The sequence below is a fragment of the Myotis lucifugus genome, unplaced genomic scaffold (genome assembly GCF_000147115.1).
Source record: "Myotis lucifugus unplaced genomic scaffold, Myoluc2.0 scaffold_0, whole genome shotgun sequence".
Taxonomy (NCBI): domain Eukaryota; kingdom Metazoa; phylum Chordata; class Mammalia; order Chiroptera; family Vespertilionidae; genus Myotis; species Myotis lucifugus.
The window spans coordinates 35,472,046-35,495,009 of NW_005871048.1; the positions used below are offsets into that span (position 1 = coordinate 35,472,046).

General features: G+C 43.9%; 1 protein-coding gene across 3 annotated transcripts in view; it reads left to right on the top strand.

Moving 5' to 3' along the window:
- The first annotated feature begins 402 nt into the window (after positions 1 to 402).
- The window catches only part of SERINC5 (serine incorporator 5), a 96,821-nt gene continuing 74,259 nt past the window's right edge, over positions 403 to 22,964 (top strand). For 2 of the 3 annotated variants that reach the window (XM_014451309.2, XM_006081273.3), the window contains exon 1: positions 404 to 591. Coding sequence is in view for 1 of the 3 variants with exons in the window: in XM_006081273.3 (XP_006081335.1) it covers positions 565 to 591 (27 nt within the window). In the remaining 2 variants the exon portion in view is untranslated. Of the gene's footprint in view, positions 592 to 22,964 lie in introns of all 3 variants that reach the window. The other variant, XM_023750383.1, reaches the window with a different exon arrangement.

Genomic DNA, 22,964 nt, shown 5'->3' on the forward strand with positions numbered 1-22,964 from the left:
GGAAGGAAGAGGGATTCAGGGACGGGGGTCCCGTGGCGATCCCCGTAGGCGCGAGGCAGAGCGCGGACCGGCCCCGGAGGTCCCCCCGGCGGCGGTGGGCTCAGGACCCGGGAATCTGCTTTGTTGGAGTCGGCAGCCAGCACGTTCGCGGGAGCCAGGGAACCGAGGGCGCACAGCCCGCCGGCCCCCGTTGGCGGACTTCGGAGCCTGATGCCACACCGGGAAGTGACACCTGCCCCCAGCGGCCTGACGCCAGCGGAAGTGCCTCGGCCAGGCCGAGCTCGCTACGCCGCCGACGCCCGGGAAGGGGCGGGAGTGGGCCGGGCCGGGGCGGGGCGAATAGGGGGCGGGGCTCGAGGGGGCGGGCGGGGCGGGGCTGCGGCGGCGGTGGGTTTTGCACGGGTTGTTTTCACCCGGGCTCTGGTACCTGACGCACAGCTGGGGGAGGACTACCTGCGGTGGAGGTTTGAGGGTGTGCGGAGGGGCGCTCGAGGCCGGCGGGCGCGAGGACTGTCGGAGGGGAGCTGGGAGCCAGCCGGGGCGCCGTGGTGCTCGGCCGCCGCGATGTCAGCGCAGTGCTGTGCGGGCCAGGTGAGCTGGGCTGGGTGCCGCGCGGGGTCGACGGATCGCGCGGTGGGGCCGGGAGCCTAGGCACCGCGCCGGCTTCCCTGGGTGTGCACCGAGCTCCGAGGTGGAACATGGTGCGGATGGTGGATCGCCCGGGGCAGACCCCGCGCCGCCTGGGTGACTGCGTCGGGCCTGAGCGTGGCGCGGGGCAGGCGGGGAAACCCAGTGTCGCGCGGGCGGGCGGGCGGGCGGGCAGGGACGCGGGGAAGCCCGAGGGTCTACCCCGAGGTCTCCCCGACCGGCCTTCAGGACTTCGCTGGGGCGCGGTGGGCAGGGCTTGGTGGAAGATCCCTATTGCTCCTGGAGGGTGTCATCTCCTCCCAGGACACAAATGAGCTCACCCAGGGAAAGACGCGGGTTTGGGCACTATCTCCTTTCCCAAGCTCTAAACAAAACTCGGGTCCTGGGGCATGCAGGTTGCGTTTGGCATTTTGCCAGGCTAGAGCATTGGCTCTGTACCTTCGGGAACGTCCCCAAGCCCGGATTCCGAACGCAGCGCTCAGGTCTAGGCGCAGGGAAGGCGAAGCCCTGCCTCCTGCGTTTCCCCGACCCAACGCCGGCGGGGCGCCACCGCGGCTGCCTGGGTAGAGCTGGAGCCTCCCCACCGGGGTTGAAACTGAACTTGCCCGAGCCTGTTTTGTAACTCTCATTTGTTAAACTCCTGGTGTCTGAAAACATATGCCCGTTTGGAATAGGCGTCTCCTACCGATAGTGCATCACGGCAGAATAATAGGGTTTAGCCCTTTCATGTTAATTTCTCGCTCATTCCTGCAGTTAGAAAAAAAAGAAATAGGCAAAGCCCTCCCGGTGCCGGTCTTCCTCCTCCCAGCCCGTACTGATTATTAGCATGGTTGTTTCCACAAAAGAATCTTAACTCTGGGGGCATTCAGGGTCAGAGATGTTCTTGCTTCCTAACACATTCAGCTTTTGACAAGCGAGGCCAGCCCCTAAGTGATGGAGAGGTTAAATTGTTACTGGTTTCTGAAACCTTCTGATTGTACTATATACTGGCCGATAATCCGACTTCTTTGGAGTGGCGCCTGGAGTTATGGCTCGGTTTTTGAGGTCTCATACTGCACTTGGCATGCATTCAAGCTGGCCTTCAGAGATGAGAAAATTGAGGTTTTAAACGTGAGGTGAATGGCTAGCTCTGAGTCATGCAAAGAGAGAGAGGATGCTTCCCATCTTTCCGGGGCTTCCCAGACCAACGTGGACCTGAAAAAGCTGTTTTCTGAATATTCTGAATCTCAAGAAAGCTTTGTGAATCTTTTATTGTTTTGAGATACTTTCCAATTCGATGCAATACTTTTCATTCATAGTGATTACATCGCAGATATTTTGGGGCGTCGCCACCAGTTCTTTGAAAGCCCCGTGAACCTTTCTGTCAGTCCAAGTAGCTAAGTGAGAGCTCTGAAAATTATCACCAGTACTCAGGTGGACCCTGTAAAAGGATTATTGGTATAGCTGATCTTGTGGCAGAATTTAATGACTTCTTTCTAAAATCCCCCTGTCAGGACTTTGGAAAGAACCCAATCCTGGCCATTCATCACAGAAAAGTTACCTTCTGCTTTCTTGGGACTGCTTGAGACATCACTGCGGTGGGTCTCAAGGCAGTGAGGGGGTGATGACACTGTGACTTCATTCGTATGAAGTGACTAATGAGCTTGCATTTAAAAAACTCAGAGACCAGCAGAAACTTAGCTGTTTGTTTGAGCACCTAGGAACTGTTTTTACTCACAGCACTTCTGACATCAAATGTATGGGGTTGGTTGGAATGCCCTCCCCTCCCACCCCCCTTACACTAAAAGGTGGCAGTTTGATTCCCGGTCAAGACACATACTCAGGTTGTGGGTTCCATTCTCACTCTGGGCCCATTCGGAAGGCAACTGATCAGTGTTTTCTCTCTTTCTCCCTTCCTCTCTAAAAATCAATAAAAATGAATGAATGAATGAATAAATAAATAAATAAATAAATAGGGTCCCCACTTACCCCAGGCAATCAATTACTCAATTCTCTGGACACCAACTGGATGCCCAGCAATTCAATTCAATTCTGACACTAACCATCTGGAGTTAGGAGTTAGTATTCCACAGGTTTAAGGGCTTAGTTCCACAGGACTGGGCCCTTCCATACCCTACCCGCATTTCAGCTACCATTCACAAGTCCTGGGCCTCCCATATGGGGGATGAAGACCAAATATATATGTCTTTTTATATCACAGTAAGCAGCACCAGCTATGTGCAAGGAGCTGGAGATGTGGCAGTGAGCCAGATAAACGTCCCTGCCCTCAGTGGTCATCACAGGTGGTGGGGAGTGCACGGTGTGGGAATGAGAGATTCGGTGTTTGGCCTGAGTAATTCGATAGATGATGGTGTCATTTATTGAGATGAATAGGAGGCTGATAGGTAAGAGGACATTTGGCAGGGAAAACCCATAGTGGTTTTTTTTTTGGCTCTGCTACATTTTTATTTATTTATTTATTTATTTATTTATTTATTTTGATTTTTAGAGAGGGAGGGAAAGAGAGAGAGAAACATCAATCCGTGGCCTCCTCTACCCACCCCTACGGAATCAAACCCGCCACCTTTCAGTGTATGGGATGATGCTCCAACCAACTGAGCCGCGGTTGGTGTGTTTATTTACTAAAAATTGAGATGCCTATAAAAAAACTAAATATCCAAATCAGGAACACATCAGGAACAATGTGTAACCCAAAAAAGAGCCTGGGCTTTGGACTCAGGTCTGGGTTTGATTTGCGAAGTCTGGACAATGAGGGCTGGTGTGACTGCACATGTTACTTATTCCCTTTTAACCTCAGTTTTCCTCAACTGTAGAATGGGTGTGATAATACTTCTTAGGGTTATGAGGATTTCATGTGATAACAGTCTCTAGTACAAGGTTTGGCACAGAGTAAGGAACTCCCCAAAATCTTAGTTTGTTAGTGGCCATTGTCCTGGATAGTCTTCAGTTCATCTTATTTATTTATTTAAAAAAATATTTTTATTGATTTCAGAGATGAAGGGAGAAAGAGAGAGATAGAAACATCAATGATGAGAGAGAATCATTGATCAGCTGCCTCTGCATGCCTCACACTGGGGATCAAGCCTGCAACCTGGCATGTGCCCTGACAGGAATCAAACCATGACCTCCTGGTTCCTAGGTCGATGCTCAACCACTAAGCCATGCCAGCCTGGCTTATTTTATTTATCATCTTATTTTATTTTTTCATTGACTTTGATATACACTTAGGTTTTGATTAGGCTTTTGGTTAATGGATGCTAATGGAAGCAGACATTAGAGGAGAGAGATCACTCAACACGTTCTGGGTACCCAGCACCCAGGTAGGCCTCTGGGAACTGGATGTTGAACCAAGACCTTGCTTGCTCTCTTGGAACTTATGGGGTAATTGGGGGATGCAAGTGTGGGGGAAGCTAGCTACAGAAAACGACAGTACATACTGTCATAGGGGAAGTGAGAGGTATAATTGAGAAATTCTAGACAGTCCTTCCAAGGCAAATCAAGAATAAGGCTTGGCAGGGTTTACTCTAGCCAAGTGTAAACAGTATTGGTAATAAGAACAATAGCTTACGTCTATTTCATGCCTGCAGTGTGCTGTCTGTTTTTATCTACATTGTGTCATTCATTCTTCACAACACACCTAAAAGGTGGGCAATGTTTTAATTAGCCTCCTTCTGCAGCAAGACAAAGACATTCACTTGACTGATTTTTTTTTAATATATATTTTATTGATTTTTTACAGAGAGGAAGGGAGAGGGATAGAGAGCCAGAAACATCGATGAGAGAGAAACATCGATCAGCTGCCTCCTGCACATCCCCCACGGGGGATGTGCCCGCAACCAAGGTACATGCCCTTGACCAGAATCGAACCCGGGACCCTTGAGTCCGCAGGCCGACGCTCTATCCACTGAGCCAAACCGGTTCTGGCTTGACTGATTTTTGATGGTGGAGCAAAGCCTTGAACACCGGTCCACCTGAGAGTTGGAGCACTTGGCTACTATCCTGATTATTCTTACTATAGTTTACATAAATGATAATGAGTGTCACTTGCTCATTGTCGCTGATAGTGGACCTGCCTCAGTTTTACACAGTGATTAGGCTGTTTTGTTAGATATTGGTGGTTGCCAGTAGTTATGGGTGGACGAAGTTTAGCTTCTTTCTCATGACCTGCTCCAAGTTATAAAGAAAGCAGGTCTCAGACCAAATTCTGCCACACATGCAGACGTAATTGGCAGGCAGCAGCCTGACCCGAGACCTCATGAAGTCCCAGCCCTTTGCCCTCCTTGGTACACTGACACACAAGTTGCCTGTTCACCTGAGGCAGGTGGGACACATTCTAGTGGGAGAACTTGACTGAGACTGCCAATCAGCAGGACCACATGGACGGATCAAGTCCGTGCTGCCATTCTCAGGCTGACGACTCAGTCTGCCCTCATAGCCAGTTCAGAAAGAATAGGAATGCCCAGGGCCCAGTGATGGCGAACCTATGACGCGGGTGTCAGAGGTGACACACGAACTCATTTTTTTTGGTTGATTTTTCTTTGTTAAATGGCATTTAAATACATAAAATAAATATCAAAAATATAAGTCTTATTTTACTATGGTTGCAAATATCAAAAAATTTCTATATGTGACACGGCACCAGAGTCAAGTTAGGGTTTTTCAAAATGCTGACACGCTGAGCTCAAAAGGTTCGCCATCACTGGCCCAGGCTAAGGTATTTCCAGTTGGATCATATTACTTGATCACTGAGATTTTCCCCAATGAAAGCCCATTTCTAATGTTTGTTATGTTAATTAACAAAGCCACAAATGCCACCTGGGACTACCCATTGTCCAAGATAAATAAAGCCAGGCTTTAAAGCACTGAAACATATTTTATTCCGTAATCACTGGTAGAAGGGGGAAAAGCCTCGCTCCATTTTGACTTCCATGGAGGTGACTGAGAGTTTTAAAGAGAGAATGAGGGAGTGCAGAGGACAAGCAAGTGGGGGCTCGAGTAGTATGAGGGAAGCGTGAAGTTTCAAAGGCTTGGGCAGTGTACACATGGTTAGGCCAGCTGTGTCTGCTAGCAGGCAAGTTAGGATTCTCTCCTTCCACAGAGACTGGGAGATTAATCCTACCCGCTTGATGATTACATTTCAAAGGCACGGCTTTTGGGCTCTTGAGAAAGACACTGCACTGTAGGAATACATTTCGTACATGTCAAAGGGACAGGGAGGGAGTCACAGTTGTAAGCCCCTTTTAATAAATGCTTTAAGAACGGGAGGCCTGCCCTACGTGTTGACTAGAACAAACAGTAAGTTTCTTTTGACAGCTCCGAGCTTTTCCAGACAAGAACTCAAAAGGCAAAAGGTGGCTGGGTCATCCCAGGGATGCAGCCTTAGGCTGCTAGAGGCCACGGTAAAGTTTGGTCAAGTCTCTTCACGCAGGGGTTTGGGCGGAGTTGCTATGTGCTAAGAGTTCTCGCAGATTCCACTGGTTAACAGACCTTGGGTCATTCAAGTTCAAGGTACCTGAAGCTCATGCAGGAGACGGCTTTGAGGGTGGCCTGAGTTACTGTTAAATGTTAGCTGGAATGGGTTTTCCTCATCAAGGCAACTGTCCACCTCTTGACTGTTGCTTAAAACACACACACACACACACACACACACACACACACACACACACTCCATGCAGACTTCTTTAAAGATTAAAAATTACACACCACACAAGAGTAAAGCTTTCCCCTGAATTGTCTTTCCTTCTCTATAACAACCAAATCTCTACTTCTAAGGCCAGCCTCAAGAAGCATTTGCTCAGCAAGGTCTTTCCTTTGTTTTGAAAGCTCTCCTGGAACTTGCACTCAGACCTGTGCACACCACCTCGTACTTGGTCCCCTGGAGCACTGGAGTTGTTTCATGCTTACTGCATGTATGTGTTTCCTCTCTCCTAGACAGAGTACACACTGTGGCCTCCTTGAAGCCCCTGTCTGTGTTTTTGGTTACAATCTCTTTCCTCCTATAGCTCTTTGTTTATCGTGATTGGAAATATTAGGTCATCAGTATATTATGTGTTGCTTCCACTCTTGGAAAGAATTCAGGGTGGACACAACATCAAGTTCTCTCTTTCCATGACTGATGCTTTTTTTTTTTTTTGAAGAATTTAGGGTATTTGTGAAGGACAAAAAATCACATATCATCCAGAGAGAACCATGTTTTATATTTTATAATGCAATGATCTTACTTTGTACAATTGGGATTATGTTGTAGATGCTATATTCAATCCTGCTCCTTTTGCTGAATTTTTATGGGATGATCAAAGAAGTTTTTTACATGCACTAGCCAATCCTTTACAGCCATTAATGTTTTCTGAGCTTATAATGAGGTAGTACCCCTCTACCTTCAAACATGACCAATTTCTCCAGAGGTGTTATATAAAGTTTAATGTGTGAAAGTCAGTTTATAGGTTTATGTGTTAATAGGTTTGTGTGTTTCATTTCCCAAAAGGCTAAAAATAATGAAGAAAATACCTAATTATATCCTCCTCCTTTTTTTAAAAAAATTAAGACTTTATTTTTATAATAGTTAGGTTTACAGAAAAATTGAGCATAGAAGTAGTTCCCCCATATACCCCCTGTCCCTACCTCCTAGCACACAGTTTTCCTATTATCCTCCTGCTTTAGTGTGGTGCATTTGTTATAGCTGATAAAGCAATATTGATATACTAGAGGCCAGGTGCATGAAATTCGTGCACTCGGGGGGGGGGGGGGGGGGCAGCCTGGCCTGTGCCCCTCTCACAGTGCGGGAGCCCCACAATCAATCTCCCCAAAGAGGTGGCCCCACCCACCCATTCGGGGCTCCTTGATGGATTGCCCCAAAGAGGTAGGTTGGAGCCAGGGGTCCCGCCTCTGTGCTGCGCAGAGCCACTGGACCCCCAGGCCTCGCCATGCAGAGCTGGGGGGCCCGCCTCTGCATTGCACAGGCAGCGTCAAGACCTCGCCCACCTGCATGTGCACACAGCCCCGCCCACCCGCGTGCACCTGCTGCGCACACAGCCTCCTGGTGATCACTCATTGTGGCGTGAGGGTGTCATGGCGTGAGGGTGTGATGACCACATAGGCTTTTATTAATAGGATTCTTAACTAAAGCCCATAGTTTACATTAGGGTGACTATTTTTGTCAGTTACAGTTGACATTAAATATTATTTTATATTAGTTTCAGGTATACAGCATAGTGGTTACATACTTCCACCCTTTTGAGATGTCATCATCGACAATATATTTCAACTTTCATCTTTTTCTTTACAGTTACTTAGAAAGTATAAGTCTAGATGGTGTTTGAGTCACTGTTTTCCTTCGGTATAAAGGTGCCCCATCTCTCTTTGTTATATTCAGTTTGAGTCCTGTGCTTCTTACCAGTATGGGCAGTTTTATTTTTCTATTCATTTTTATAAAACAGGCAAAATGCACACATAGTTGCTCTCCTACAATGGTGACTCGGCTGGTGTTGGACTGTTGAGCTGATGCAGAAAGAGTGGTTTGTAGAGGTCTTTGTGTAGTTAGCCAAGTTCAGGTTGTTGGAATGTTGAGTCTGTCACTGACCTTGAGAGAGTGAACGTTGCCCTGTTAGGTGGAGCGTTCTCAAGAGATTGCTTTTTTTCAGATTTGTTTTCTTGGGCTGCTTTATAGCTTGACCTGAGGAGCTGACAAATGGCTTTGGGCTGCAGCAAGTCTGAGTGGGATGCCTTTGCTGGGAGGGCTGAGGAGGCACAACCTGTAGGGAGTGGAAGGCAGCCACTGACTCATCTCTCACTGATGAGCTGAAAGGCAACGCCCTCTTGTCTAGGCTTGCTGCTATCCATTTTCTGTGTAAATATAACCTGTAGATTCCCCACAGATAGTGAGTATCTAGGAGTGAGTCAACTCTGAGCCATGGAAGCTTTTTAGTTTCCCCGTGTGTTTTCATGTAAATCTCATTTACTAGTAGAAGCCTCAGATTGCCCAGAGCTGAATGATGGCATTGTCTGCTGTGTTTCAGAGAGTACCTGGCCAGTGTGTCAGTGGTCAGGGTTGCCTCTGGCTCAAGACAGAACTCTGCATCCTTAGTTCTTGACTTCTTGTAGGATGAATTCAAACAAGACACAACAAATAGCAGCAAAAGCAGGTGAGAATTTATTTGCAGAAAAGGAATACACTCAGATATCGACTGAGTAACTCAGCTGGCCGAAACCAAACCAAGCGCTAGGCTGGAGTGTCCCTAAGTAAGCCCCCCCCCTCCTTTTTTTCCTCAAACAAACAAACAAACAAACAAACAAAACTTCAAGCTATATGTCTCCTTCATCCAGGTGTTATGCCACTGGTTAGACTACATTCTCGAGGGGCTCTAAATCTCCTCACATAGGGGTCTGTTGCCTTCATTGTCTCATGTTGGCTTGTCTCCACTCTCACTTATCCCCTCCAAACCCTAACTGCCTTACCCAGCTCATATCTTTCTAGCTGGCTACTCTAACAAAGTCATCTATGATACTTGGGCATTGAAAAGGAAGTCATCACATAAGCAGAACTAGCCATTGGACTCAATTCCATTTTATCCTTGGACTAAGCTGCTTTCCGTATTTTAATTTGTGATTATAAATAAAGATCCTGTGTTCTCTCAGTGCCCTGGGCAGCATTGTCAGTACATTTTCATTACATATTGCTGTTGTCAGTTCTAATTTAGGGTTGAGATTGGATGCTGAGAGCACTATCATCGTTACAGATCTAAGCCACTGGTTGTCCCTCACGATCAGGTTTTCCAGGTAGTCCAAAGTAAACGTTCGTGACCCTAGTTAAATGTATTTTAAAACATTCCTAATGGCGATATCCTCTTATCTTCTAGCTTGTGTATAAATGGTATTTTAAAATGTTTTAGGACATAATTTGAGAGTCATTGTAATGTGTGTGTAGGAAATTCAAATACTGGATTGGTTTGATTACATAAAACATCTGTTTGAATTTTAAAGAAAACAGGATTTTACTTTTGGCTTTTCAAATGTAGTTTGCCTTGTGAGATTACAGTTGAGCTAATGTTTAAGGAAAGCAGCTGTTACAGAAAAACTTGGAGTGGGTTTTTATCACAGAATAAATTTCGAAACAATTTGTGGGTTTGAAGTAGGGTTACACTATATGGCGATTAGACAGCATTCCTCCCCCTCCCCTCATGAAAACTGTCTAGTCAAAACAAAAGGAGGAAAAACACACTCGGATCTGATTTGTGCAAAGATAACCAGGAGAGATGGAAAATCAGACTTCTGTTTACACAAGTTCTTTATGAGATTTATTTTCTGTTTTTTGTTGTTCTCATTGTATCTCAGTCATGTTATGGGGGCTGAGTCCCCTAATGTTCTGATCCTTAGTGTGTGTGATTCACCAAAATGGGGGAAGAATTCAGTCTTTTGTTCTTGACTCCATGCTCATTGAACTCTGGTGGCGGTCTCAGAAACAATGGCAGTGTTTTGTAACCATAGTAATGAAAATAGCATTCTCTAAGAAGATGAATTTTCTTTGGTTTGGTAGCATTATTCATAAGGATCCTAAGACATTGTCAACTTATTTCTTTTGCTGTTTGGGGGGCCAGGGTGGGGGAAGGCATGTAACAACCCCTAAAGCGACATGTCCATTGATAAATATTCATTGGATGCCTAGCATAATAAAATTCAAAGGCAGCAGGAGGCCGACTTTTATGCTGCGGAGCAACTAGTCAATTGATGCTGGATTTCCTTAGTATAAGATTTCTTCTGGGGCAGAACTTCTTGGCAGACCCCATTGAGGTTTGTGTACCTCAGCTTTGGACCTTTTATGCCTGGGAAAGGGAAGGAAGCAGAGTGTCCCTTGGAGGAGACATTCCCCTGTGAGTAAATGAGCCTACATGGGGGAGCATGTGGAGCGCTGAGTGCCTGGGAATGGGCTCCAGGGGTTCCATGCAGCCCTGCAGTGCACACACACACACACAGTTGTGTCTGGGTGTATTCTGAACACCTTTCTCTGGAAGAAGGTCCTTAACCCTTTCTCAGCTTCTCAAAGGCATTTTATGACTGCAGAAAAGACCCCAGAGGACACCCGATGTAAAACAGAACAGAACAAAACAAACCCCAATGTAGAATGAAAAGCTGTAATAAGGAAGATAAATCATTTATTTGAGCAAAAAGAGTTGCAACCTGGGAAGCACAGATTCAGGTAGCAAATTAAATTGTGCTCTTCCAGAACAAAGACAAGGTTTATGAAGGCAGAAATAGCAAGTGCAATTCCTCCATGCAAATGAAGGATTGCTGGCTAGGTTAAAAAGGATGGGTTAATTGTAATATGCAAATGAGAGGTGAAAACTACCAGGAAGGAAGTAGAGTTGCGTGTACTAGTATGTCCATGCAGCAGTTGTTCCAGGATGTTTACGTCTCAGCCTTGAGCTGAGTTTAGCAACAGGTCAGCAACTTAATAGCAGCTCTGAGAACTGAGGCCTGGGATGTTCATAGGCCCCACTTCTTTAATAGCTTCCCTGCTCTATTTTACCTGACTCTTTTAGCAATGTTTATTTCATTTTATTTTCTCCACTCAGTGGCATTGCAGGTGTGTCAGGGTTCAAATGCAGGAAACTGAGGCCACTCTAGTTATTTTAAGAAGAAGGGAATTTAATGTGGGGAATTAGCTGTTTAAGAAATAAAAGAACTAGAGGAGCAAGAACCAGGAGACTCCTGATTTTAAGAATACACCACTGTAGCAGTAATCCAGAAGTCTCGAAGTCAAAGCTGCTGAGGCCACCATGACTGCCTCTTGACGCCCACACAGCTGGTAGCTTAACATGGACCTCCCTCCCCAGTCCAGCCATTGCAAATGCCTGTCCTGTCCTTGCCTGGCAGCAGACACCAGGAGGGTGGCTCAGTGGATAGAGCATCGGCCTGAGGATTGAAGGGTCCCAGGTTTGATTCTGGTCAAGGGCACATACCTCCCTCCATTGCAGGCCCGATCCCTGGCGGTGGTCAGGCGGGAGCAGGAGGCAACAAATCAATGTGTCTCTTTCACATCGATGTTTCTATCTTTTAATCTCTCTTCCTCCCTTCCACTTTCTCTAAAAATCAATAGAGCCCGAGCCAGTTTGGCTCAGTGGACAGAGTGTTGGCCTGCAGGCTGAAGGGTCCCGGATTCGAATCCGGTCAAGGGCACATGATCACCAGTGGGGGGAGTGCAGGAGGATTTTCCAGGCGTATTTTTGCTGTTGAGTTCTAATTTACTTTTGTGATGATCAGAGAACACATTATGTATATATTAACTCCGTTTAAGCCTGTTGTTTTATGGCCCAGAATATGGTATTTCTTGGTGAATGTTCCATGTGCCCTTGAAAAGAACATATATTCTAGAATTATTGGGTATTGTGTTCAGTTGGTTGCTGGTGTTTCTCAAATCTTCATTACTGTTGTTTTTTTTTTGGGGGGGGGGTTAATATCTAATTCTGCCAATTACTGAGAGAAGGGTATTAAATTTTCCAAATATGATTGTTTTTGTCTTTTTCTCCCACTAGTTATGTTAATTTTTGTTTAATATATTTTGAAGCTCATTTAGGATTGTTCTGTCTTAATGATTGGTTCTCTTCTAAAATGATCCTTTTGGTCTCTGGTAATGCTCTTTGTCTTCAAGTCTTTGTCTGGTGGCCTTGCTACCTTTTTAATTTTCAACCCATCTGTGACTTACATTTAAAAGTGTCTGTTATAGTCCAGCCGGAGTGGCTCAGTTGGTTGAGTGTTCTGTGCACTGAAAGGTTGTTGGTTTGACTCCCTGTCTGAGCACAAATCTGTGGGTTCCATCCTGGGTCGGGCCACCAAAGGAGGGCAACTAACTGATTGATGTTTCTCTCTCTCTCTCTCTCTCTCTCTCTCTCTCTCTCGCTTATAATATAATATAATATAATATAATAATATAATATAATATAGAGAGAATATGTGTCCTAAAAATCTTACTGTGCAAAATCACACACACAAAAAACAGGCTTTGTGGGGAAAATGGGGTTGGGGCACAGCTTTCAAAAACTTTGTCAATAACATTAAAAAACCAAAGGAACCTAGTAAAAATGGCATTACAGTTTTACATGAAAAAGTTGGCACTTCACCTTGTAAAAGACCTGAAATTTGCTTGTAGAACTGGGTGTTGGAAGACTTTGCAGCTTGTGAATTGTGAAGTAGTGGAAGGAGGGTTATCTGACATTGGGTGGAAAGTTGTAACACCAGATGTGCTGCAGAGTGACTCACACAGAACACACTGGTTGAACTGAGGTGTGTGCATTTCATATTCCCATGCAGCTCAGTTCAGCTGGACGCAGTTTTCCGCCTTCAGTTAGTGTTTCTCACAAACAAATTGGCACATCCTGTTATGCTCGGACTGTCCCCTAACATGGTAGAGGGAGGAAAACGTTTTCCTTGACCCTCTTAGGGCCTCTGGCTGGGTTTGAAAATTAAACTGACAAAGACAGATCCACAGGAGAAAAGCATACAGTTATTTAATCTATAAGTTTAATGGGACTTGGGCACCCTCATAAGGAAATGAAGATCAAAAGAAATGGTGAAACCTACTTGCTTTTATATTAAACAAAGAAGCAGTTGTGGAAAAGTGACTAAACTATGTGGGGAGGTGAAAAGGAAGATAAGAATTATTTTAACAAGGTCTGTTTGTATAGAATTCTCCTAGTCTCAACTTCTTGTCCTTGATAATGTCTTTCTTTCTGGTACCAGGAGGGCTCCTTTCATGTGGGAGCTGTATCTCCTTCTTTCAGGAAGAAAAAGGGCTCAGGGTGACCTTGCACCTGCTGTTTCTCAAATGCTTTTAAGTCAAAATAATCAACATGTCAAAGCAGCGAATTTTGGGGTGAGATGCCCTGAACTCCTTCAATGTTAATCCTGTTGGAACAAATTTATGTTTTCAGCGCAAGCACTGCATAGCAGAACCAACTGTAGGATGAATAGCTCAGTGCTCTGGGTATTGCAGACCTCCTTCAGAAAGGCTGACCAATGCACTGTCCCGTTAGCTGTGAGGGCAGAGCTGCCCCCACCCTCCTGGGACCAACTCTGGAAGGATCTTCTGCCCCTGCTACCCAATTGCTCTCAGATTTCTCATATCATAATAAGCCAACAACTCCAGAGACAGGAACTTCCTATCTTCAAAAGCACCTCCCAGCTCTACCTCATTTTTGGGAGCTCTGGTGTAATTCCTCTTTTTTTGGGTCTCCCGAGGCTGAAATGACTTTTCTGCTCATGTGTTGGAGAGGCTGCCGTTGTTCTGTATGGTAGTTAGAAGAGGCAGGCAGCCTCATGGTGGCTGGAGGCTGTGCTCCTGGGCTGTAGAGGCCCATAGTTGGGTTGAGGCTGCTGGTCCTGGTTTGGGGATCTCTTGTGTCTACCCAAACCATAAACTGAAAATTGAGACGTGCTGACAGAGGGGAATTGTGCCTCTGGGTATGAGAAAGTTCAACTGGAAGCTCAAATCTTGGAACTTTCAGCACACTCAAATATGTCGTTTTTAAGGATAATGGTGAGGCTGTTTGAAATTAAACCATTTTGGGAAGTCTTTGGTGGGGAGTAAGTCAGAGAAAGTGTCCCTGCTGACTGTGAGACTTCTGATGGGAGTGATACCTCATTCCTGGGGTGGGTTGCCATTCTCCGGTGGCGAATGTGAGAATCTGGGAGGTCACTCGGTCTTCTAGAGCTGGAAGGATCCTCCAGGGAGCAGCACGCCCGCCTTGTCATTGAGGAGGAGACAGGCCCCCAGGGATGGGGCCTCTTCCAAGGCCACAGCTCATCAGCATGTAGCAGGGGCCACCCTGCTCCCCTGGCCTTTGCCCAGCCCCAGTGCCCAGGACACAGTTGACTCGGTAAATGTCAAGAGAGTGAATGGGTAGCTATTGGGGCTTTTTCTGAAGACATCTGCCGTCTTTGCAGAGCAGTTCAACAAAAAGCTCATGGCTGCAGATTTTAAACCTCATCTTTTGGTTGAAATCTCATCGTGTGTTTTTAACCTGTATTTTGCTGTAATAAAATCAATCTAAACCTTTTGTTTCTTCTCGTAAGCTCCCAAGCAATTGCTTAAAACTTTTTTTCCAGAAAGTTCTGCTCTGCCTGTGGATTAAACGATTTAACCGAAAGCAGTTTTAAAAGAATGTGCTTTCTTACCAAGTGAAGTCGTTTGTGAAAGTTGCAGGTTGCTGAGTAAGAGGTATTAGGCCATTTGGAAAATCTGGTTAACCAATGAGCCGCTCTATGCAAATTGTTATGCCCAGCAGTGGCTTCTGGCTGCAGGCTTTGAAAAGCATGAAGCGCTAAATTATTTCCTTATGATGGGGGGAGAGGCGGGATGAGGGTTGTCATGGGGTTGCATTTTCTTGGAAGCAAGAGGTTCAGCAGAACTGAGTCTCCAACGTTTTCCTGCTGTGGTGTGGCAGAAAGAAAGCAGGGCCCAGAGTGCGGGAGAAGGCTGATGCCTTCATTCCATTTGCCCCTCATTGTGGGGAGTCTGAGGGTATTCCCAGATTATTAAGGAGATGTCCCCTCCTCTCTTCCACTCAGCATTGCCCTTCCAGATATTTGTAAGACTTTTGAGAGTAATAAAAATCAGGTACTGTAAACAAAGCCCAGGCCTTCTGAAAAAGAAAAAAAAAGAAAAAGAAAAAGTATCTACTAGTATTCTAGCCCCGCAGGTGTGGCTCAGTGGTTGAATGTCAACCTATGAACCAGGAGGTCACTTTTCCATTGCCGGTCACATTCCCCGGTTGCAGGATTGATTTTCAGTGGGGGAAAGGGAGTGCAGGAGGCAGCCTATCAATGATTCTCATCATTGATGTTTCTATTTCTCTCTCTTCCTTCCCTCTCTTCCTCTTTGAAATCAATAACAAAAAAGATATTTTTAAGAATCATCTATTCTGTAAGTTTATTATTAGAAGAGAGAAATAAAAAGCTACAGACTTGTTCAGCTGTGGCATTTGGGAGGAATGTGTGTGGGGGCAGTGCCGTTGGTGTTTGGATGGGGCAGTTTGTTCTCCTGCTGGAGTCCTGGGAGAGCTGATGGTTAGCATGCATGCTAACCTTCAGGTATCAGTAGCCCTCACCAGTCTCTGAAAACACTGCCCCCACCTTCATGGCCAGCAATCTGCAAGGCCCCAGGGGGATGGGATGGTGCTGCCCAGATAAGAACCACTGTGGGCTTGATAATGTTTTCATACAGCTTAGAACTCCTGCCAAATGGTCTGAATCCCACTTCTAGTAGTTACATAGCTAGAGAGATGAAAAACAACACAAATAAGCAAGGTAGATGATTGCACCACAGTACCACCTTGACACGTGGACTTTCAAAACTTAGCATAAAGATGTAGGCTGTACTTTGGATGAAGTTTAGCTGTTGCTCACAAGTATATTAAGAGGTCGTGCTTAAGATAAGCTAAAGTTATATGTTTGGAAGGTTAGGAAAAAGCATGCTTTATAAGTGAGAGAATTCATTTAGTTCTGGTGTGCATTTTTAGGCTTATTAAAATTGATGGTGTTGATGTAAGAAATGTTCAAATCTGTAGATAATTATTATGAGAGTTTATTTATTTGAAATTTTAATTCTCTCTGGATATGCTTTCATTGATTTTAGAGAGAGGAAGGGAGAGGGAGTGAGAGAAACATCTGTGTGAGAGAGAAACATCGATCGGCTGCATCTGGTACACATCCCGACCAGGAATCGAACTTGTGACCCTTTGGTGTACGAACAGCTCTCCAACCAAGTGAGCCACACCAGCCAGGGCAATTATGAGAGTTTATTGGAGCCAAACTAATGACGTATTCTGGGGACCAAAATCTCAAACACTCAGAGGATAACAGTTTTGCAGCTTCTTTGATGCATTTGAAATTAAGGAGGGAACAAGGAAGATTAGATAGAGGTGGGAGAAAGCAGGGTGGACATTGGATTACAGGAGAGTTAACAAGATTATGTGCTCTCTTGAGGGTTAATACTATGTGGGGTAATATTTCTGGTATCTCAAAAGTGTGTTACAGATGCACAAGAACAATGAACAGGGCTAGCTTAAAACCTTTTACTAAAGAAGTTATAGGCTTGGGACGTGCCCAGTTAGGGATTCATGATCAAACCACCTTGTGAGGTTACTCTCCGTAGAATCCCTTTTTTTCACCCAAAGTAGCCCTGAGGCAGTATAGTTGAGTAAAGAGCTGATTTTGGTGATAAACGGGTCCGAGTAGTCTCTGCCCCTTCGTTAGTTTTCTCATCTGTAAAACGGTGTAATTTGTAGTACCTTTGTGGGATTTTGCATTTGGAACAGTAGCAGGCTCCGAATATGGGTTCATTAGCGTTAGCTGTTATGGGGAGGGCTGACACTTTTCCTTGGGATAGCAGTACCCAAATTGTAAGTTGTGAATAAGCTTCTTTTGAGGTTTTGTTACCAGTCGTGGCTCGGCCAAGAATGAGTCTGCCTTCGGCCGTCCAGCCGGTAGTTGTGTGGGTTCTTGACTTCGTGCAGGAAAGACTTTATAACACGTGTCTAAGTGATTTTGAGAGAATGTTTATTAAAGCTGGGGACAGTGAAATGAAGGAAGGGCTTAAGGTACAAGAGGCAGCAGGAGAGAGCCTAGATATGGGGCTCCTTTGGTTTTTAGAAATGATACAGGAAAGAAGTGGGCCACGCTGGGCTGCATGAACTTACTAAAAAGTCACGGTGACAGAAGTGAGCCAAGGCAGGGCTGTTGTTCTATTAGCTCACTGGAAAGTCGGAGAAGAAGGGAGCCTTGGAGATAGGTACAGGGGCTGGTCAGGGCTGAACTTTTAGAATAATAATCTTGGCCCTGCTGGTGTGGCTCAGTTTGTTGGAGCGTCATCTCCATATACCAAAAGATCGCTGGTTCAATTCCTGGTCAGGGCACATACTCAGGTTTTGGGTTCTGTCCCCAGTTAGCATGCGTGTGGGAGGCAACTGATCGGTGTTTGTCTCTCACATTGATGTTTCTCTCTCTCCTTTCCTCTCTCTCTAAAAAAAAAAATCAATAAAAACATTTTTAAAATCTTATATAATAAAAGCCTAATATGCTAAGTGTCTGGTTATCCAGTCATCCGTTCAACCAATCAAAGTGTAAAATGCTAATGATATGCTAAGGCCGCTCAACCACTCACTATGATGTGCACTGACCACCAGGGGCCAGATGTTCTGACTGGTAGGTTAGCTTGCTGCTAGGGTCTGGCTGATCGGGATTGAGCAAGACGGGGCCGGACACTCCCTGGAGCCCTCCTGTGGTCCCTCCCTGGCTGACCAACCTCCTGAGTCACTTCCTGGCCTCAATCGTGCACCAGTGGGGTTCCTCGGCCTGCCTGCGCCCTCTTGCAATCCAGGGAGTGGGCCTAAGCCGTCAGTCGGACATCTCCCGAGGGCTCCTAGACTGCAAGAGGGTGCAGGCCGGGCTGAGGACCCTCCCTCCCCCGAGTGCATGATTTTCGTGCACTGAGCCTCTAGTAAAATAATAATTTTGTAATGGTCAAGGTTTTTCTAATTGTGATGGGTGGAAGACACATAAGCCAAATAGATGAATTTGACTATGTAAAAATTAGAAATTGGTTTACAGAAAAATATAAACAAAGTCAAAATACAAATGATACACAGTGATTCATAGGACAAGTCTGAAAAGTGTTCTTCTAAATCAACAGAAAAGACAGTAGAAAAATGAACAGAGGTCAGGGATAGATAGTCTAGGGGAAAATGCAAATGGAAGATAAACATGTGAGAAGAAGCTTTTTTAGTCTTACTTACAAGAAAATACAATTCAAAATGAGGTATTTTTCATTAATCAGACTGGCAAAGTTTAAAAGTGTGATACCCCAGAGTTGACAAGTTGATATCCTTTGTGGATTCATGTTTTTCACCTTTGGAGGAATGTTTAAACTTAGTGTAATATCTTTGAATCATAATTAAATATGTCTGTGTTCTTGGATATAACAATTTTACTATTTTTTGTACTAGAAATAAATGCAGTACATTTAAAAATATATACAGTTTTATTGATTTCAGATGAGAAGGGAGAGGGAGAGAGAGATAGAAACATTAATTATGAGAGAGAATCATTGATCAGCTGCCTCCTGTATGCCCTCTACTGGGGATTGAGCCCATAACCCAGGCATGTGCCCTTGACCAGACTCAAACCTGGGACCCTCAGTCTGCAGGCTGACGCTCTATCCACTGAGCCAAACCAGCTAAGGCAAATGCAGTGCATTTTAATTGATCATTAACAGTGGAGACTACAATGAGTTACTAGCCCTTCCATATAATGGAATACTAAGTTCTCATGAAAAAGAATGAAGAAAATGTGTGTGTGCAGATTTGTGTGTGAGAGATTTCAATATATAGTATTTAGTAAGGATTAAAGAACAGTATGTGTATGATGAAGTTATATATAGCTTTGAAAAAGGAATAACCATATGTTTTTATGTATGCTTGTGTATGCCTAGATATCTGAGAGTTTTTAAGATACTAGAAATGTTAACAGTGGTAATGTAGTGGAGTAAGAACAGGAGGTTGGGGGTAAGGGATAATATTGAGGGCATTTGCTTTTTATTTGAAACCTTGCTGTGATGTTTGACTTTATCATGAGCATGTGTTGGCTACTTCTTTTAAAATGTTCAAGCTTGTTTTAGTAAGCTTTAGGTTTTAGCAAATATATATATATATATATATATATATATATATATAGATATGTAGTATAACATATTAAATGCATTTTCTGGCACTGTTTTCATTTTGATATTACCCCTGACCCTTGAGGAGATGGTGGTTGTGGTGGTGGTGGTGGTGTGTGTGTGTTATATTTAGGAAGTGGGTTTAGAGATAACAGATTTAACCCATTTTTGCATTAAGATAGGAAACGGAGTTAGCAGTTTGTTTGTGCAGCTGGTATGGATATGTGGTATAATTTATTTTTATCTTTATCCACAATTTACATAGGTAAATGTAGATTTTTTTCTGAACTCAAGTGTACTGAGGTGAGCAGAACTAGAGAAAAGAGTATGCCACCCGTAAAAGTGGGTGCCAAGATGCTCAGCCTTTGTCAGAGGGCTCCAGCTGGCTGTGGATTATTGGGAGGTATTGAAGGGGCTGCTTTGGTACAAGACAAGGAAATTGTTAGAGAAATGGCAGCTCTAGTGCTAAGATTCAGCCATTTCAATGTGCCGTCTCTTCAAGAAAACTGAACGTTGAAAGGTCCATGAAATACTTTATGTAAACTTTACAAAGCATTTTATAGCTGACCAATAATTTAAGAAACTCGTGAAACAATTGCTCCTAAGTGCTGGGAATTTGCCCTTGGGGACACTTTATTCCTGTTTAAATTAACAGGTGTTCAAAAAAACCCCTCATAGTTTTATTTTTACTCTTAACGTGGAGTTGGAAAAATGCCCAAGCTTTTACTTCTCTGTTGAGGAGAAGTGTCCAGACTTTTAAAGTTATTATTTGAAGTTTTATTTTTTGACTCCTGCTTATTTGTCTGAATGGGACTATATTAGGTTGTTTTTTAATTAAAGAAATTCTTTATAAAATTTATAAAATTACTTTTATTGATTACTTTATGTACCATATAGCTCACGCATTTGAAGTATACAGTTCAATCGTTTTTAGTATATTCACAGAGTTGTGCAGCTATCACTGTAATCTAATTTTTAGGATATTTTGTCACCTCCGTGGCCAGTGGCAGTCAATCCAATTTCTCCCCGAAACTTCCTCAGAGCCCTGGCAACTAACTACTAATCTTATGGACTGGCCTATTGTGGAAATTTCATAGGAATGGAGCCATATAGTCTGCAGTCTTTTATGATAACTTCTTTCATGTTTTTTTTTTAATGTTTTCAAAGTTCATCCATGGTGTAGCCTGTGTCAGTACTTCATTCCTTTTTTATGAATATACTGTATTTTACTCATCCATTTATCGGTTGATAGTTGTTTGGGTTGTTTCCACTTTTTGGCAGTTTTAAGTAATGCTGTTCTCAACATTTGCTACAAGTGTTCATGTGGACGTGTTTTCATTTCTCTTGGGAGTGAAATTGCTGGATCGTATGATAACTATATTTAACCTTGGAGGAACTGCCAAATAATTTCCCAAAGAAGCTGCTGTGTTCTTGCATTCCCACCACCAGTGTATGAGGGTTCTAATTTCTCCACGTCCTCCCCAACACTTGTAATTGTCTGTCTTTTCTTCTTTTTTTAATTATAGCCATCCTATTGGGTGTGAAGTGCTGTCTCATTTTGGTTTGTTTTGCATTTCCCTAATGAGTAATGTTAAACATATTTCAGGTGCTTATTGTCCCTTCATATGTCTTTGGGAAAATGTCTATTCAGATCCTTTGTCCATTTCAAAATTGGGTTGTTTTTTATTAATGAATTTTAAGAAATCTTTATATATTCTAGATACCAGCTCCTTACAAGGTAGGTGCAAATATTTTACCTCATTCTGAGTTATCTTTTCACTTTCTTGATGGTATCATTTATGGCATAAACGTGTTAAATTTTGATGTACCTCTTTATTTTTTCTTTTGTTGCTTGTGCTTTTGGTCTTTTTTTTTTCCATTTACAGTTTACATTCAGTTTTACTTTCTGTTAGTTTCGGGTGTAAATGTGCAGGCCCACACTCTAACCACTGATGCTTAGCATAGCCTAAAACCATGAAGATATAGTCCTGTGGTTTTCTTTTTCTTTTTTTTTTAATATATTTTATTTATTTTTTACAGAGAGGAAGGGAGAGGAATAGAGAGTTAGAAACATCGATGAGAGAGAAACATCGATCAGCTGCCTCCTGCACATCTCCTACTGGGGATGTGCCCGCAACCCAGGTACATGCCCTTGACCGGAATCGAACCTGGGAACTTTCAGTCCGTAGGCCGATGCTCTATCCACTGAGCCAAACCGGCTAGGGCAGTCCTGTGGTTTTCTCCGAAGAGTTTCATAGTTTTAATTTGTACATTTAGGTCTAATCCATTTTGAGTTAATTTTTGTGTATGGTATAAGGAAGGGGTTCAATTCCATTCTTTTGCATTTGGATATCCAGTGCTGGCACCCTATTTTGAAAATACTGCTTTTCTCCCTTGAATTATTTTGGCCCACTTGTCCAACATTAATTAACTATAAATGTTAGGCTTTATTGCTGGGCTCTCAATTGTATTAATTTTTTAAATTGACTATACATTGGAGAATTATTCATCTGGGATGTAGACACACTGGGACTGTCAGTCTGTGGGCTGGAGACTGCAGTTTGGGAATTGGTCACTATTAGTCATTCTTAGGTGGTTGACTCATGTCTGTATGATCATGAGGTTAAATATTTACAGAGGTTTAATTGCAAGTTACACAGAGTGGTAGTAGATGTTGTCAGAGGCATGAGAGATGATTTTGTTTATACAAATCACAAAATATAAACACTGGCAGTAGAAACTGGAGCCATCATATATCAGTTAAACTGCTCCTGAATAATGGGGTTGGCAGGACTATAAAGTACACTTCCTTGCTATGTGGGAGCAGTAGCTGGTTCTTTATATAATATTTTCATTTAGTAAGCGATAACTTAATTGGAAATGAATTTTGATTCAGTTTTCCAAAATAAAGTGCTGTTCCTCTCCCCCCACTCAATTTGGTGAGGCAGTTATGCTGATTTGAAATCACACCTGAATTTGGGTCTTGTCCTCACCCCTAAAAAGCTGTGACTTGGACAACTTAATTTCCTAGTGCCCAAGCTTCTCACTGCTGCAGTGGGGAGAAGAATAAGAGTAACTGCCTCACAGGATGGCAGAACTTGCCTAATGGAAGGGATGCTGCACAACTGGGAGCTATGGCCTTGTTGTTGTTATTTGTTTAGGTCGTTCTAAAACTCCCCTGCCCTCAAATTCCCTTTGGAAAACACCAGGGAACAGAAATACAAAAGGGAAGAGCTTTTTGGTGAGATGTGAGGTTTGGCTGATGGACCTGCGGATGCTAAAGTTTCCAGTTTCTAGAGCAGCTTGAGCTGCCCAGAGGAAGGCAGCCTTTGGGTTGCTTTTCCCCTGGGAAGTGCCTTGAGCAGTGGGAAGAGAGCCAGCCACCAGGGAAGTCTTCCCAAGCATCAGCGATGGGTTGAGTTTGAGGAAGTGAGGTGATAGCTGCTTTTGAGTAATGAGGTGTGGGTACCAGCCCTCTGAGCTTCCTTTGGGGGCACTAAGAATAACATTGGTAACTGAGATCCCTGTTCTAAGTGCTTGGAATATATTTTTTCATCCGAATGATCTATCCTGTGATGTAGGAACTACTAGTATCTCTATTTTGCAGATG